The following is a 14560-nucleotide window of genomic DNA, read 5'->3' as shown; positions in this document are numbered from 1 at the left end:
CTGTCACCAAGCCCTTAAGGAGAATGATTCATCTGTCTTGTTTGCAGATGTACTCCCAGAGCCTGAAAAAATGTCTGAAATATAACAGATGCTCAATAAATATATGTCAAATGAATGAATAAATCAAATTTGAACTTCTAAGAAAAAAAAAAGAAAGTGAAACCGGGGGCCATGATGGGAGGCAATCAAAAAAAAAAAGCATCATGGGGAAAGGGGTCAGAGAACAGTAATCTGAGCAAAGGCACTTGAGCAACTGCTTTGAAGTTAAAGATGTAAGGGCCTGGCTATCAGATTTCAGCCTGGAAGGAAGCTGGGGGAAGGACCCAGAAACAAACAAATCCAATTTGCCCAGAAAGGTATATATCAGTGCAACAGCTAAGTTTTTGCAGTTTTTAGTCACACACACACACACACACACACACACACACACACACACACGCACCACAAACATAGCAGTTTCCCTTCCTCCACATTCCACTAATATCCTGCTTGTGACCTTGTCCTGCGGAGATAACAGAGGCGGGATACACTCAGATTCGTGCTCCGAGCTACTCCACATCAGCCGCATCAATGAGCATGCTTTTGTAAACTCGGGGAAGGAAATGAATGGTGTGTCTGCCTGTCCGGCCAACATAAATCTCAGCTGTGTCTGGCATAAAACATCCCCTCTTGAATGGGTTGGGAGGCCATCCCCAGGCCCAGGCAGCTTGCCTCCAGCTGGGCTTGTTTTTGTTTTGGTTGCAAAGTCACCAAGACCTCCAGAGAAACAAGGCAACAGAGTTTTTTGTTTTGTTTTGTTCTAATGAGTCAAACTTGCCAGGGACATGAAGCTGAAGTCTATCCACAATATTCTTATGCTTCCCTCACCCAGAGCCAAAAGTTCTGGCCAACAGCTCCCTTCGTTCGCCCACATGAGCTAATATTCTGTGGTTCTGTAGCCATGACTCTGTTTATAACCTCAGGCTTGTAGCACTGGTGAGGAAAATGGTGCTCCTTATAAAAACTGCTTTCCCATCAAATAGCACTTTTTTGTTTGCATGTTTGTTCATTTAGCAAGATCATTTAGAAATGAGGTAAAGAGAAGTGCCCTTTCTTTTCTAATGGGGAAAAAAACATCTGGACTTTCCCCATCTCTGATTTCAGTTTCATGACAACACTGAGCATGTGACCTGGATCCAGTTCAGGGGAAGCTAGGAGAACCCAGGGTTTCACCCAAAAATGAGAAGCCCATTTACTTCTCTGTTTTACGGGTTTCTCATGACCATTGAGTGCTCCCAGACCTATTGTTAATGGCTTATTGGAGCAAGAAGGTCAGGCCAGAAGGACGTGGAGAAATGAGGCCCTTTCTGCACAATGGCATGAGTCATTTTTCAGAAGGTGACCTGAGAAACCAAGCTTGAAGTTCACCTTTTTTCTCCCCATCTGACAGAAAAACTCAAAATGCCAACAGACCTGCCTTTGAGGGCCTTCTGCATAATATGTATGAGGCTTAGAAGGCGGCCAGTTAAAGGGAAGGTATGACACAGCTCCTGACTAGGGCCAGCTGAAGGGGCACCCCTGGGAGTACAACAGAAGTGACTGTCACATGTGTGGTCAAAACTGGCCCAAAGGATGGCTTCCTAGGCTCACCCTGCCCGGGACTGGGGGTGCTATCTTAGCTATTACCTCATGGACTAAATGCACTGCCAAAACCCTTAGCACTTAGGATACACTGCTTTTTAAACATTTCCACAGCAAGTCTGTTATTAAGTCTAGCTACGAGCCCAGTGTCTCTGAGAGATACAGTAAGTTCAGCTACATGGAACCAATCAAACCATTTCACGTATTTCCTTTGATGGATGCTTAAGTCCAGAGGCAGGAGCAATTGAAAACAGCAAAAGGGCTAGCAGGGGGTAGGGGGTAAGGGTGTTGACTGGTTTGGAACTGTCAAGATGAAATTGCCCCAAGCCCTGGCTGTCTAGCTGGTAGTGACCTGCTTCTCTTACAAAATTGATCTTGACTAGCCACAGGTCTAGGCAGGAGGTGCTGTATTCTACCACAGCCATTACTTTCCTTTCAGTGAAATGAGGATGTCCATTACGAATTTCACCCAGCTTTCCTCATATCCAAGTTTGGAGATACCCAAACTGTTAGATTCTAAGTTAGCTGCAAGAGGCACAGTTCCTGAACTCCTACTTTCTAAAGTCCTTAAAGTGAAAGTGAAAGCATTAGTTGCTCAGTTGTGTCCAACTCTTTGTGACCCTATGGACTGTAGCCTGCCAGGCTCCTCTGTCCATGGGATTTCCCAGACAAGAATATTGGAGTGGGTCACCATGCCCTCCTCCAGGGGATCTTCCTGACCCAGGTATTGAACCCCCGTCTCCTGCATTGCAGGGAGATTCTTTACCATCTGAACCACCAGGGACTTAAAGCTCTAGTCAAATAGCAACTTTTCCAAAGGAACTTCTCATTGAAACCACACGTTCCCAAGTGGCACAATGGCCTATTCTAAGATAGTTGCAAAGGTCTTCTGGAGCACCTTTAAAGTGGGCACCAAATCTCCAATGAACCTCACTGAAAGTTTATCCCAAAATGCCTAGAACTTTCAGAGGTTCCTTATGGGGCCTCAACTGAAGACTGGCCCATCAGGCTGTGACTACCCTCACAGAGAAATACCTCAGAGAAAGCTGTGGTGGCACCCCTGGGCCCAACACAGCACCACATTTTGTGAGACTTGCTAAAATTTGATGTGGTTGCTGGAGTCATTTAGAAGATCCTAGGGAATCTAAGATATGCAAACTGGATTTGGGATTAACTGCAATGGTGAGCGTGATTCAAAGCTGACTGGAAGAAAAAGAAACACTTGATATGGCTTTGCAGATGATACATGCACATGGTCAATGGAACTTCCCACACCCTGTGCCACTCTTGCTCCCCAATCTTCCCATCAAATACCAATCAAGGCCCCCATGGGCCAGGCACTGTGCTCAGCACTGAGTATTCAACACTGAACAAAATAGTTCTTCATTCCCCAGGCCAAAGAAAAACATTTTGGAAGCAACTTTCTACTCCTATCATAATTTCCCTTTCCCCCACCATGCCTGCCCAGGAAATGCTGGCCTGGGAAAGGGGCAAAACCTGGAGGCAGAATCACCCCACCAGGCCTACAACAGGGGTGATACTCCGCCTCTGCTTTCCTGAGCATGCGCCTCCAGACACATTGCCTCTCTTGCATCTGGCACCACCCGGGTGCCTGCTGCCATTGACTTGGCCTCTGGAATTTTGAACCATGAGTTCCCATTTCCATATCCAAAAAGCACATACTCCTGTGTCCCATGGAACCTTTAACCACAGGGTACTCTTCCAAAGTGTCCAATGAAAGGCAGGGGGGCAGTGTTGCTGGGTAGTTTCCTCCAGCTTTAGAACATGGCTGCCACTTCGCTGATGCTTGTTCCGTCCAGAGGGGATGGCCTCTATCTCTTTCCGCTGAATCTGGACTGGCCTGAGCAACTCGTAACCAAGAGAAAGTCCTGAAAGTGATGCTGTATGACTCCCAAGGTTAGGCCACAAAAGGCCACAAAGCTTCCACCTCACTTGCTGGGAAATGGGCTCTTGGAAGCCTGAGCCATCAGGTAAGAAGTCCCACAACCTGAGGCCAAGGAAAAGCCAACACAGGCATCCTGCTCACCAGTCCTAGTCTGTGTCCTCCAACCCAGGTACCAGACGCAAGAGCAAATGAGCCTTTGGAAGATTCTAGCCCTCAGCTATTGACTGACCCCAGATTTTTTCATGGAGCACACGCATGCTGTCTCCACTATGCCCTTTGCAAATTCCTGACCTAGACAACGCATGTGGATAAGAAATTGTCCACTTTCCCACGTTTGGGGCACCTTGTGATGCTGCAAGAGTAACTGGAGCCAATTGCAAAACCAATGGCCAGCCTACACCTCTGCGCCCTCCCCCAGCACAGTCTCCATCAGGATTCTCTGCAGCAACAGGAACTCTTCCCTGTATCACATGAGATGAAACACAGGGCTCTTGTCCTCACTGCTTCTATAGCCTCCCTCCTCGGCACTCTGCTCCAGGCTGTCACTGCCACCACTGCCCCACCCAAGCCTTAACTGTTAGCCTTGCTGCAAACTTCACTGTCTATGCGGCTGAGGGCTGCGGCTCTGCTACTGTGGGACCATGGAGGCTGCCAGACACTGGAGGAGCAGGAGGGCCAGCCGTCACCCAGCATCCCTTCTCTCTGGCTCATTCTCCCTGGACTGGAAAATCGATCCATCCTTCTCCTTCCCAGAACAAGCTACCATGAGCCAATTGCCAATGTATCCATGTATCCATTTTTGGAAGGGGAGAGTCAGGTTAAATGCTCTTTTTGGCCCCTTAATATGTTTTTTGAGAACAGGGACTCTGGAGTCAAATCCTGGCTCCATCATTTTCTAATTGTCTGACCACAGAGACACACTTTAACTCATAAACTTCAACTTCTAATCTGTAAACTGGGCATAACAATTCCTACTTCATAAAGTTGTTCTCAAGATCACAATGAGGGAATCCATGTAAACTGCTTGGCATGTAGCAAATGCTCAAATAAATTCTAGCTATTTTTAATAACACCTTCCTATGAAGAAGCATCTTTTGTGACTTACCCCTTGTAAGACTTGGAAGCTGTCATTGTTGGGTGGTGGGTCTTGGTCTGGGTCAACACCAACTCTGTAAGTCATCAGGGAGAAAGACAAGGAGAGAAAAACATAGAGTGTTAGCTTGGACCATGGCAGTCAGGCCAGTTGAAAGCAGCTAAGAGGCTGACCACCTTCCCAAGGTGGAAGGAGTGGTTAGCTAAAAGAAGGGGAAGGCTGTCATGCAGAAAGTTATGAGAAAGTGGTCGTACTACCCAGGGGTAGGCTGGGCAATTGATCTGTATGCTAACACCTTAAGCAAGACCTCTGGGGAACGATACAAGCAGGAAACTGTCTGTCTGCCTTTCTGCACCAGACGGTCCTAGGTAACCAAAGGCGGGTCCTGCCTCTTCCTGTCTGCTGCTTCCTCCCTTCCACCTGACCTGAGAACTCACAACTTGAGATCAATAACTGAAGACAGAAAGAAAAAGCAAGGTGGCAAAATCCACTAATAATGAATTCCATGAAAGCACTAGGGTTGTTTTCTTGGCAGCAACATACCAACTATTGCTCTATGTATCGGTTGATTCTTTATCCCTGAAACTTCCTCATTTTAAGGCAGAGAACAGTAGTACTGATGACATCGATAATATGGGGGCAATGGAGGAGAAAACAAAGATGCCAGGAAACAGTCCTGGAATCCAGGAAACAGAACTGGAGTTTACTTCTCCCTCCAGTACTGCAAAGAATGTGTGCTCAATCACTAAGTTGTGTCCGACTCTTTGTGACCCCACAGACTGTAGCCCACCAGGTTCCTCTGTCCATGGGATTTCCCAGGCAAGAATACTGGAGTGAGTTGCCATTTCCTCCTCCAGGGGCTTCCCAGGTGGCTCAGGTAAAGAATCACCTGGCAATGCAGGAGACGCAGGAGATGTGGGTTTGATCCCTGGGTCTGGAGGATCCCCTGGAGGAGGAATTGCAAAGAATGGCTGGTATCATAAAAGGAATACAAGAAACACAGCTTTCAGCACATCTGATTGGAGTTTGAAGAGAACTGCCAAATGGCCTTGACCAGGGGTTTTATTTGCAGTCTGGAACCAGGGCGCTGACTGCGATCAACAGACAGTAGATATGCAAAGCCCCAGGTGTGCCTTATTTTCTCTCCTCTCCCTCCCGCTTCTCTACCTGTGATGCCCAAGATAGATCTTGAAAAATGAGGCTAATGCAAAGAAGGAACAGAAGACAACAGAGATGTACCCTTTTCTCAAAGGTAACCTCTACCCTGCCTTATTCCAGGCTTGCCGAGCACTAGGCCACGGTTTGTGACCCTAGAGGGAGGCGGGGAGGTACAGAAGGAAAGGGAACAGTTACCCCACATTTTGCTGAAGGCAAAGTTTAAAAACTACAAGATGAATTCAAGTATTCAGCAAATATTCACTGAGTGCCTACAATGCCAGATCTTAATATGAGCACTTAGTTAAAACCTATAATGTACCTGGCACCAGATTTCCTCCCTGGGGACCTGAAGTTTGATGGGCTTTTGTAGTGAGTTAAACGGACTCTGTTTTATCTAGAGGCCGCTTTCTGAGGCCTGGAGGCTTGGCCTCACAGTTGGACATTAGCCAGGGACTTTTGAGCATCAAACCTTTCAGAGACTTTTGGACGTGAAATTCATCCAATTCTGAGGCACCAGGGCTAGCTACCCAGAGGTCACACGAGAGAGCCTCAATGTGCCTGAAGGGTCTGACATACCAGAGGAGAGGTCACACTGGATTCCTAGCTGTTGATCTTTAACCCTCACCATTTTTGAGGGTCTCTTAATGTATGTTTCATAAAGAAAAGTCCTCTAAATGGCATTAGCATCTGTAAGATCAACAGCTAAGAGTCCAATATTAGGCCTTGTTCTGTGGATTCTGTTGGTGAATGGAGCCACTTCATGGCAGATTCATTTACTTAGATGAGTTCCCTAGTAAAGACTCGGAGAGGGGCAGAGCATGGGTTACCAGTAGTCTGTCTTTCAGACAGCTTTCTGGAATGCTCAGTGACACGGCAGCCCTCTGCCTAAACCATGGACAGGCTATTGTGGAGGCAGGAGCATCAGCAGTTCAGATCCACCCAGATTGTCTCTCCTTTCTTGACCACGAATTCTGAAACAGGTGTATTAGTCTTTGTAAGTGGCTTCCATGCCAGTAAAGATAAAACAAATGGATTTTATCAGCCTAGATGAAATAGGAAACCTCTTGGTATGAGAAAAGGGCTAAGTGTGCCTTGTCCTACAATGAAGAAAACAAAGCCACACATAATAAAAGCTGCCAGATAAAATCTAGCCACCACGATTCTTTCCACTAACCTATTCTAGGAGAAGAGAACTAAAATAAATTCTGCTTAACAAGAACTGCTTATAAAGACTAGTGTTAGTTGCTCAGTTGTGTCCAACTCTTTACAATCCCAAGAATCGTAGCCTACCAGGCTCCTCTGTCCATGGAATTCTCTAGGCAAGAATACTGGAATGGGTTGCCGTGCCATCCTCCTGGGGATCTTCCTGACCCAGTGATCGAACCCTAGTCTTCTGCATTGCAGGCAGACTCTACCATCTGAGCCACCAGGCAAGCCCGCTTATAAAGACTAGGTTTGGACTATTTTCATTCAAGTCCTGGCAATGTAAGAGCAATTCATCTATTTAGCCTGTGCCCACACGGCCAGGCCAGAATTCAAACAGTGGAGCACAAAACATTGGAAAACACTGATAAATTCACAAAATTAGGCCCATCCTAACCTCATCTCAAACTTGCTTGACATTTTTGCTTGGGGGAACTTGAGAGTGATTTTAGATGCACATCATCCAGTAGAACTTTCTGCAATGATGGTGGTCTTCTAGATATACACTGTCCAATATGGAGGCCACTGGCCACATGTGGCCATTGTGCAGTTGAAATGTGACCAACAGGACTGAGGAACTGCATTTTAACTTTTATTTCATGTTAATTAATTACAATGTAAATTCAAACAGACACATGTGGTGAGTGGCTAATGAACTAGTACAGAGTCTAATAAGTACTGGGTTGGCCAAAAAGTTTGCTTGTGTCTTGAAAAACCCAAACAAACTTTTTGGTCAATCCAATACTAATTCTGGCCATGTCTCTCTAGCATCACTGTTTTCTCTACAGAAAAAATGACAACTGTTTGCTACCTTCTGCTACCTCAGTGATAACACCTGAGATTCTTACTGGGATCCTGCAGAGACACAACTCTGTAGTCCCACAAATATTAAATAAAAATTTGCTTGAACTGATTACTTGGACACTGGAGAGACTTCTCACTTCACCAGAATAGAATAGAACACTTAAACTCTCTGAAAGTCCTTCTCTATAGATAATCATCAAAAACACGAAAGGAATAACAGGATTAGAAAATTACCAGTTTTTCACTCACAGGGTAATAACTGCTTCAAGCAAAGGTCATCAGAGTATGATTTTACCAGTGGGTAAAAGGCTGTTGGGAATCTGACTACTCATATGATGTTAAATGCTTTCTTTAAAAAAAAATAATTACTTGGCTGTGTCAGGTCTTAGTGGTGGCCTGCGGGCTTCTCTAGTTGTGGTGTACTGGGCTATAGAGCACACTGCTTTAGTTGCTCCAGGGTATGTGCGATCTTAGTTTCCCGACCAGGGATCAAACCCATGTCCCCTGCATTTCAAGGCAAATTCTTAATCTCTGAACCACCAGGGAAGTCTCTACAGGTTACTTGTTTAGCTACAAAGGGAAAACAGTGCTTTTACAAGAACTGGGGTCTAAAGTGGTCAAATTTAACATCACTAATAACCAGGGACAGCTGGACAAGACACATCACCTGACATGATGCAACAAGAAATGCATAACTTCCTTTTATGTTATTTTTGGCCAAAAATCAAATGATTCTCTTATCTCTAGTAAAGAGGAAAACAAAAATCCAAAAATTCCAGATTGTAGAGCAGCAGTGGCCACAGGACTGGAAAAGGTCAGTTTTCATTCCAATCCCAAAGAAAGGCAATGCCAAAGAAAGCTCAAACTACCACACAATTGCACTCATCTCACACGCTAGTAAAGTGATGCTTAAAATTCTCCAAGCCAGGCTTCAGCAATACATGAACTGTGAACTTCCAGATGTTCAAGCTGGTTTTAGAAAAGGCAGAGGAGCCAGAGATCAAACTGTCAACATCTGCTGGATCATAGAAAAAGAAAGAGAGTTACAGAAAAACATCTATTTCTGCTTTATTGACTATGCCAAAGCATTTGACTGTGTGGATCACAATAAACTGTAGAAAATTCTGAAAGAGATGGGAATACCAGACCACCTGACCTGCCTCTTGAGAAATCTGTATACAGGTCAGGAAGCAACAGTTAGAACTGGACATGGAACAACAGACTGGTTCCAAATCGGAAAAGGAGTATGTCAAGGTTGTACAGTCACCCTGCTTATTTAACTTATATGCAGAGTACATCATGAGAAAGGCTGGGCTGGAGGAAGCACAAGCTGGAATCAAGATTGCCAGGAGAAATATCAATAACCTCAGATATGCAGATGACACCACCCTTATGGCAGAAAGTGAAGAAGAACTACAGAGCCTCTTGATGAAAGTGAAAGAGGAGAGTGAAAAAGTTGGCTTAAAGCTCAACATTCAGAAACCTAAGATCATGGCATCTGGTCCCATCACTTCATGGCAAACAGATGGGGAAACAGTAGAAACAGTGGCTGATTTTATTTTTCTGGGCTCCAAAATGACTGCAGATCGTGACTGCAGCCATGAAATTAAAAGACACCTGCTCCTTGGAAGGAAAGTTATGACCAACCTAGACGGCATATTAAAAAGCAGAGACAAAAGTTCCATCTAGTCAAGGCTATGGTTTTTCCAGTGGTCATGTATGAATGTGAGAGTTGGACTATAAAGAAAGTTGAGTGTCAAAGAATTGATGCTTTTGAACTGTGGTGTTGGAGAAGACTCTTGAGAGTCTCCGGGACTGCAAGGAGATCCAACCAGTCCATCCTAAAGGAGATAAGTCCTGGATGTTCATTGGAAGGACTGATGTTGAAGCTGAAACTCCAATACTTTGGCCACCTGATGTGAAGAGATGACTCATTTGAAAAAGACCATGATGCTGGGAAATATTGAGGGCAGGAGGAGAAGGGGACGACAAAGGATAAGATGGTTGGATGGCATCACCAACTCAATGGACATGGGTTTGGGAGGACTCTGGGAGTTGGTGATGGACAGGGAGGCCTGGTGTGCTGTGGTTCATGGGGTCACAAAGAGTCAGACACGACTGAGCAACTGAACTGAATTAAACTGAATCCAAGACAATTATCCTGGAAATCCTTAAAAAATAAAACAAAGCCTCAACATCATAAGCAATCAAAAGGAGTAGTGTAGGATTATCCTCGATTAAAGGACTAAAGAGATGACAACCAAGTCAGTCAGAGGAAGAGGGCACAGAGCCACATGGGCCTGAAATTTTTTGAAAAAGGAAAGCAAAAAAAGAGATGACAGCCAAAGGAAACTTTGATTGGGTCCTGGATCCTACATGTGTATATAAAATTTGGTTTACTAAAAGTATTGTTATCATGTAGAAGATTAGGTTCCTCGGGGATACATGCTGAAGTATTTTAGAGGCAAAAAGTCATGATGTCTATAATGTACTCTGAAGCACTCTGAAATGGCTGAGAGAAAGAGAGAGAGAAGAAAATGACAGAATGTTAACAATTTGTGTATCCAGGTTAGAACTTGGATATTCATTGCTCTATCAGCTTTTTTGCAGATTTAAAATTTTCCACAATTTAAAACAAACATTTAATTATATCTTTGGTGAAAATGTTTCACAAATATTGATACATGAGTACTCTTTCTGTCTCTTTGATTTAATCTAACTTACTAATAATGATGATTCAGGATCTCATATATTAGTCCAGGATCCAAAAACAACAAATTGTAAAGATTCATGGACGTAAGGTGCTAAAATAGGTAATTAGGTAGATATAGAGTCTAACAATTACACATTTTTCCCCCAGATAAACCCTCCAATCTTTTGTTGAGCTTCTTCTTCTCTTAAAAATGAAGGGCAGGAGAAAAATTCTACGTTACTGGAACATGTGGTTAATCTTCAGATCTGGTTGTGCACGTCCCCTGGAAACCTACAGTTCTGAGCAGAGTCCTACCCAGCACCCCCATTTCCTGCTCTTTCCTCCCTCTGCTGTGGAAGCTCTGATCCTTGCTGTAGCCACTTGTGACCAACTACCTGCCTGAGATGCAGCCCTACGCCTGACCACACAAAGCCTCCAAAGACTCCCCAAGGTCCTCCTATAGACAGAGAAATGCAGAAGGGCCCCTTGGAGGGTCTCAGAGGTCCCTGCTACTGAACAGGGGTGCTGAACAGGAGAAAGGTTTACTACTGGGTTTTAAATGCCAGAAGAAAACAGACCAGGAGCCTTGTGACACAGATGGAGTTCTGCTCTTTCCCCATTCAAGGCTGTTTACATCAGGACAATTGAATGATTACTTTTCTGGCAGGGTTGAGGAACCCTTGGACCAATCCCCCAGGATGATACTAGATCCCTACAAAGGGATTCACCCTTGGGACAGGGCATGTGGTGGTGTGCTGCACAGCAAGAAAGATCAGGTACATTATTTAAAGTATAATGCCTCAGAAGACTTGGAGTTCTCTAACTTTCTGAAATTCCTAGTTTCAGGCAACTGTCCACAATATACATTTCCCTCCTAACCTATTATAATGCTTTTGATTTAGGCCATGGTATAAATCTAAAACTTTTGTGCTGGTTTATTACATCATATTTTAGCAGTCCCCTGATACATCAGGGTTGAGTTCATCTGACCACATCCAACAGTCTTCTTTCCAGAATGAACTGAATTATCCTTATTTTCATTAAGAATGAGACAAATGTGGTAATCCCATACCAAATGGGAAAATAAAGCAATCACACTGATGTGATCATTCCAGAATGAATAAATACAGAATATGAATCATTTCCCTTTTGATATATGTACATTCTGATTAACCACCACATAAAATGCCACAAAAATCTCAGAAATTTTAGAAGCATTCTACTTTAATCAATAGATGGGTTTTTTAAAATTTGAATGGCTGAGGTCCTAAATAAATTTGGGGAATATGAGACACATGCATTCATATCAAATCTTAAACAACTGATCAGAATCTGAACTCTCTCATGTTCCAAGTGTAATAACTTGTACTTTGCTGGAAGGGCCTTCCTCCTTGAAGGTTGGATATTTCAAAGGAAAGGGTTTCCTCTGAAACTTAACTGGTTCCTACAGTCAGGACTCTAATATGAACATCTTTGTGTGTGTATCTTAGGAAAAAAGTGTGAATCCAGAGATCTTAAATGCTTCAATTAATTGTATGCATGTCATTAACAGTTTACATTTGGGGCCTGGCAATGTCTCAAAATTCATGTCCCATGACAGGTACTGTTGCTTTCACCACTGTCCTCATAGAGTAAAATACTTTCACGAGAAGAACAGACTTCAAGGCTATTTTGCATTTGCTTTATCTACCAGCACCCAGAATCAGATCAGGAAGAAAAAATACCAGTAAAAGGTTCAGAAGGGAAGAAGAAATATTAAAGTCTTTACTCTGATTGCCCAATATCACCACCCTTAAGCATAATCTGTCATAAATTTGGTCACTGAGAAACGAATTGCATTAGAAGAGTCTTTCACGATCTTCTGTTTTTTAAAAAAATCTGTTTTTGTGTCTTCTGATTCACCATGGTAAGGTACAATTTAAAAATCCATACTTCAAAACTAAAGCGGCATCAGTGCTTAATTAAGATGATGTAAACCATATCCCAGTCATAGCTGAAATACAAAATTCGAGTACTCTTTATGACTTAAAAGGCTTCTTTACTAGATCACAAGCAGGATTTTGTGGGGAAAGTGTTTGTGCCTCTGAAAATGGGCTACTCTTGACACTAAGCTCAGCTGTCAAGCAGCTACTCATCAACTCTGGCTTTGGTGCTGACAAAAACTGTCCAAAATGGGGAGGAAGGGGACAGACTCTCAGGAACATTGACACATCAATCAACTCAGAGAAGGGTAGAAGAACGATTAGACTTGACCAGACCTCTTGCCCCTTAAGGGGCGAGGGACTGGTGCACACAGGAAGAAAGAAAGAGACATGTAGCATAAAGAGAAACATCTCAGGTTAGAGAGAGGGGGGAAAAAAAGCCAGGCCCGGTTAATTTGCTTCTGAGGTTGCCTTTGTGTCACCTGAAGTACTGCCAGCGGTGTTCGTTCTGGTCCTCTTCGGAGGGCTCCTCGATGCCAACTCTGGGCAGCAGAAGAAGGGAACATGAGTGTGACAGGGACCACGGGGGAGCCAGGGGCTCTGGACACGTGACCTGGACCACATCCATCAAAGACCAGGCCATCTCACTTTACACAGAAATTTGTACCCTCTCATAAATTGTCCCCATTCTCTGAAACCCAGAGAGGGAGCTAAATTTACGTAGAAAGCAACAGTGTTAGAAGCCAGGTCAAATGAGGATTGATTAGGAATGAAGACAAGCCTCTCAAAATACAATGAAATCAGGGGAAAAAATGCAACTCATAGAAAATGACTTCAAACTACTTTTCACAAATTCATTTGTTTCACAATGCAATACACATCCATACAAAAACTAGAAAACAGAAAGCTACTGACATATATTTGAAGTGTTTATACACACTTTTACACATATTTGACAGGAAGAGCAAAGAACACAAAATTACTGAAAATGGCAATAACGAAAAACAAAATGGCCTTTTTTCCTACAAGTAATCACATTATCCATGGGTTCAACCTAAAGGTCAAGAATCCAACTTCTGCTATTTTCTTTATCTTATGGCCTCAAGAATTGACAGAGTCCATTTTCACCTCCCTCAATAATTGCTAGGTTATTCAGAATACATTAGAACTTTACCATTATTCTAATGAGGAGGATTTCACAATCTCAGTACTATTGACATTTTGGGCCCTGGCTTTTACCTGCAAGATACCACCAGTAGCACCTTCCTCCAGTTGAAGCAAACAAAAATGTCTCCAGACATTGCCAAATGTCCCCTGAGAGGGCAAAAATACCTGGAGATGAGAACCTCTGCACTAAATCTTGCATTCTCAATGGGGGGTGCTACAGCCTCCAGGGGCATGAAAATCTGTTATTTAGGGACAAAATTTTTTTAGATATTACAGTGGTTTATAGCCCTCTAAAGTTCCATAGTACATAAATAGATATATAGATCTGTTGTATTAAAAAAATTCAATGGAAGAAATAGGTAAAAAGAACATCTTTAAAGGTTCCTCAGAGGAACAGTGATGAAAAAAAGGTTGAGGGACATTGTGCTAGAGTGTGCTCAAATTCTCATGCTACTAATATACACTGAAATATACAAGTGAGAACATGATGCTTCTTAAGGTGGTACTTTTAATTAGGCACATGTTGGCAATGTGACTTAAATCAGACTTTATATACTATGGTATTGAAAAGCTATAACAAATTTCAGAAAAGCAAGCTGGATTCCATAAATGCAAAATTCACTAGTAATAGTACTAGCAGCAGTTCTAATGCTATGATTACTAATGATATTACAGCTAAAATATACTAAATGTTTTCCATATGCCAGATGGTACATTTAATGGGAAAACTCTTTATCACATTTATTTAGTATCACATCTTATGTTCATACCATTGTCATCCCCATTACCTGGTGAGGAAACTGAGAGTCAGAGAGGTTACCCAAGTTGCCCAAGGTCACAAAGGTAGAAAACGGTGGAACCAAGATTACAACTGAGACTGTTAGACCCAGAGCCACAGTGCTACAACTTACAGGCTATTGCCTTTGATTATAAGGTGGCGTCTATAAAGTCTTTTAAAATATACAGTTGCAAATGATATTACCTAAAGAGCTCAG

The 14560-nt window shown here is 43.2% G+C and overlaps 1 protein-coding gene across 1 annotated transcript in view; it reads right to left on the bottom strand.

Annotated features, from left to right (window-relative positions):
- Positions 1-14560, bottom strand: part of SLC9A7 (solute carrier family 9 member A7) — a 154876-nt gene that overhangs the window by 18765 nt on the left and 121551 nt on the right. Inside the window, exons 13-14 of the mRNA XM_065915454.1 lie at positions 12881-12940; positions 4632-4695 (exon numbers count right to left, since the gene is read on the bottom strand). Coding sequence (XP_065771526.1) covers positions 4632-4695; positions 12881-12940 — 124 coding nt within the window. The remainder of the gene's footprint in view (positions 1-4631; positions 4696-12880; positions 12941-14560) is intronic.

The sequence above is a fragment of the Muntiacus reevesi genome, chromosome X, assembly GCF_963930625.1.
Source record: "Muntiacus reevesi chromosome X, mMunRee1.1, whole genome shotgun sequence".
Classification (NCBI taxonomy): domain Eukaryota; kingdom Metazoa; phylum Chordata; class Mammalia; order Artiodactyla; family Cervidae; genus Muntiacus; species Muntiacus reevesi.
The sequence above is the reverse complement of the archived record's forward strand: the minus strand, read 5'-3'. Positions and strand labels throughout refer to the sequence as shown.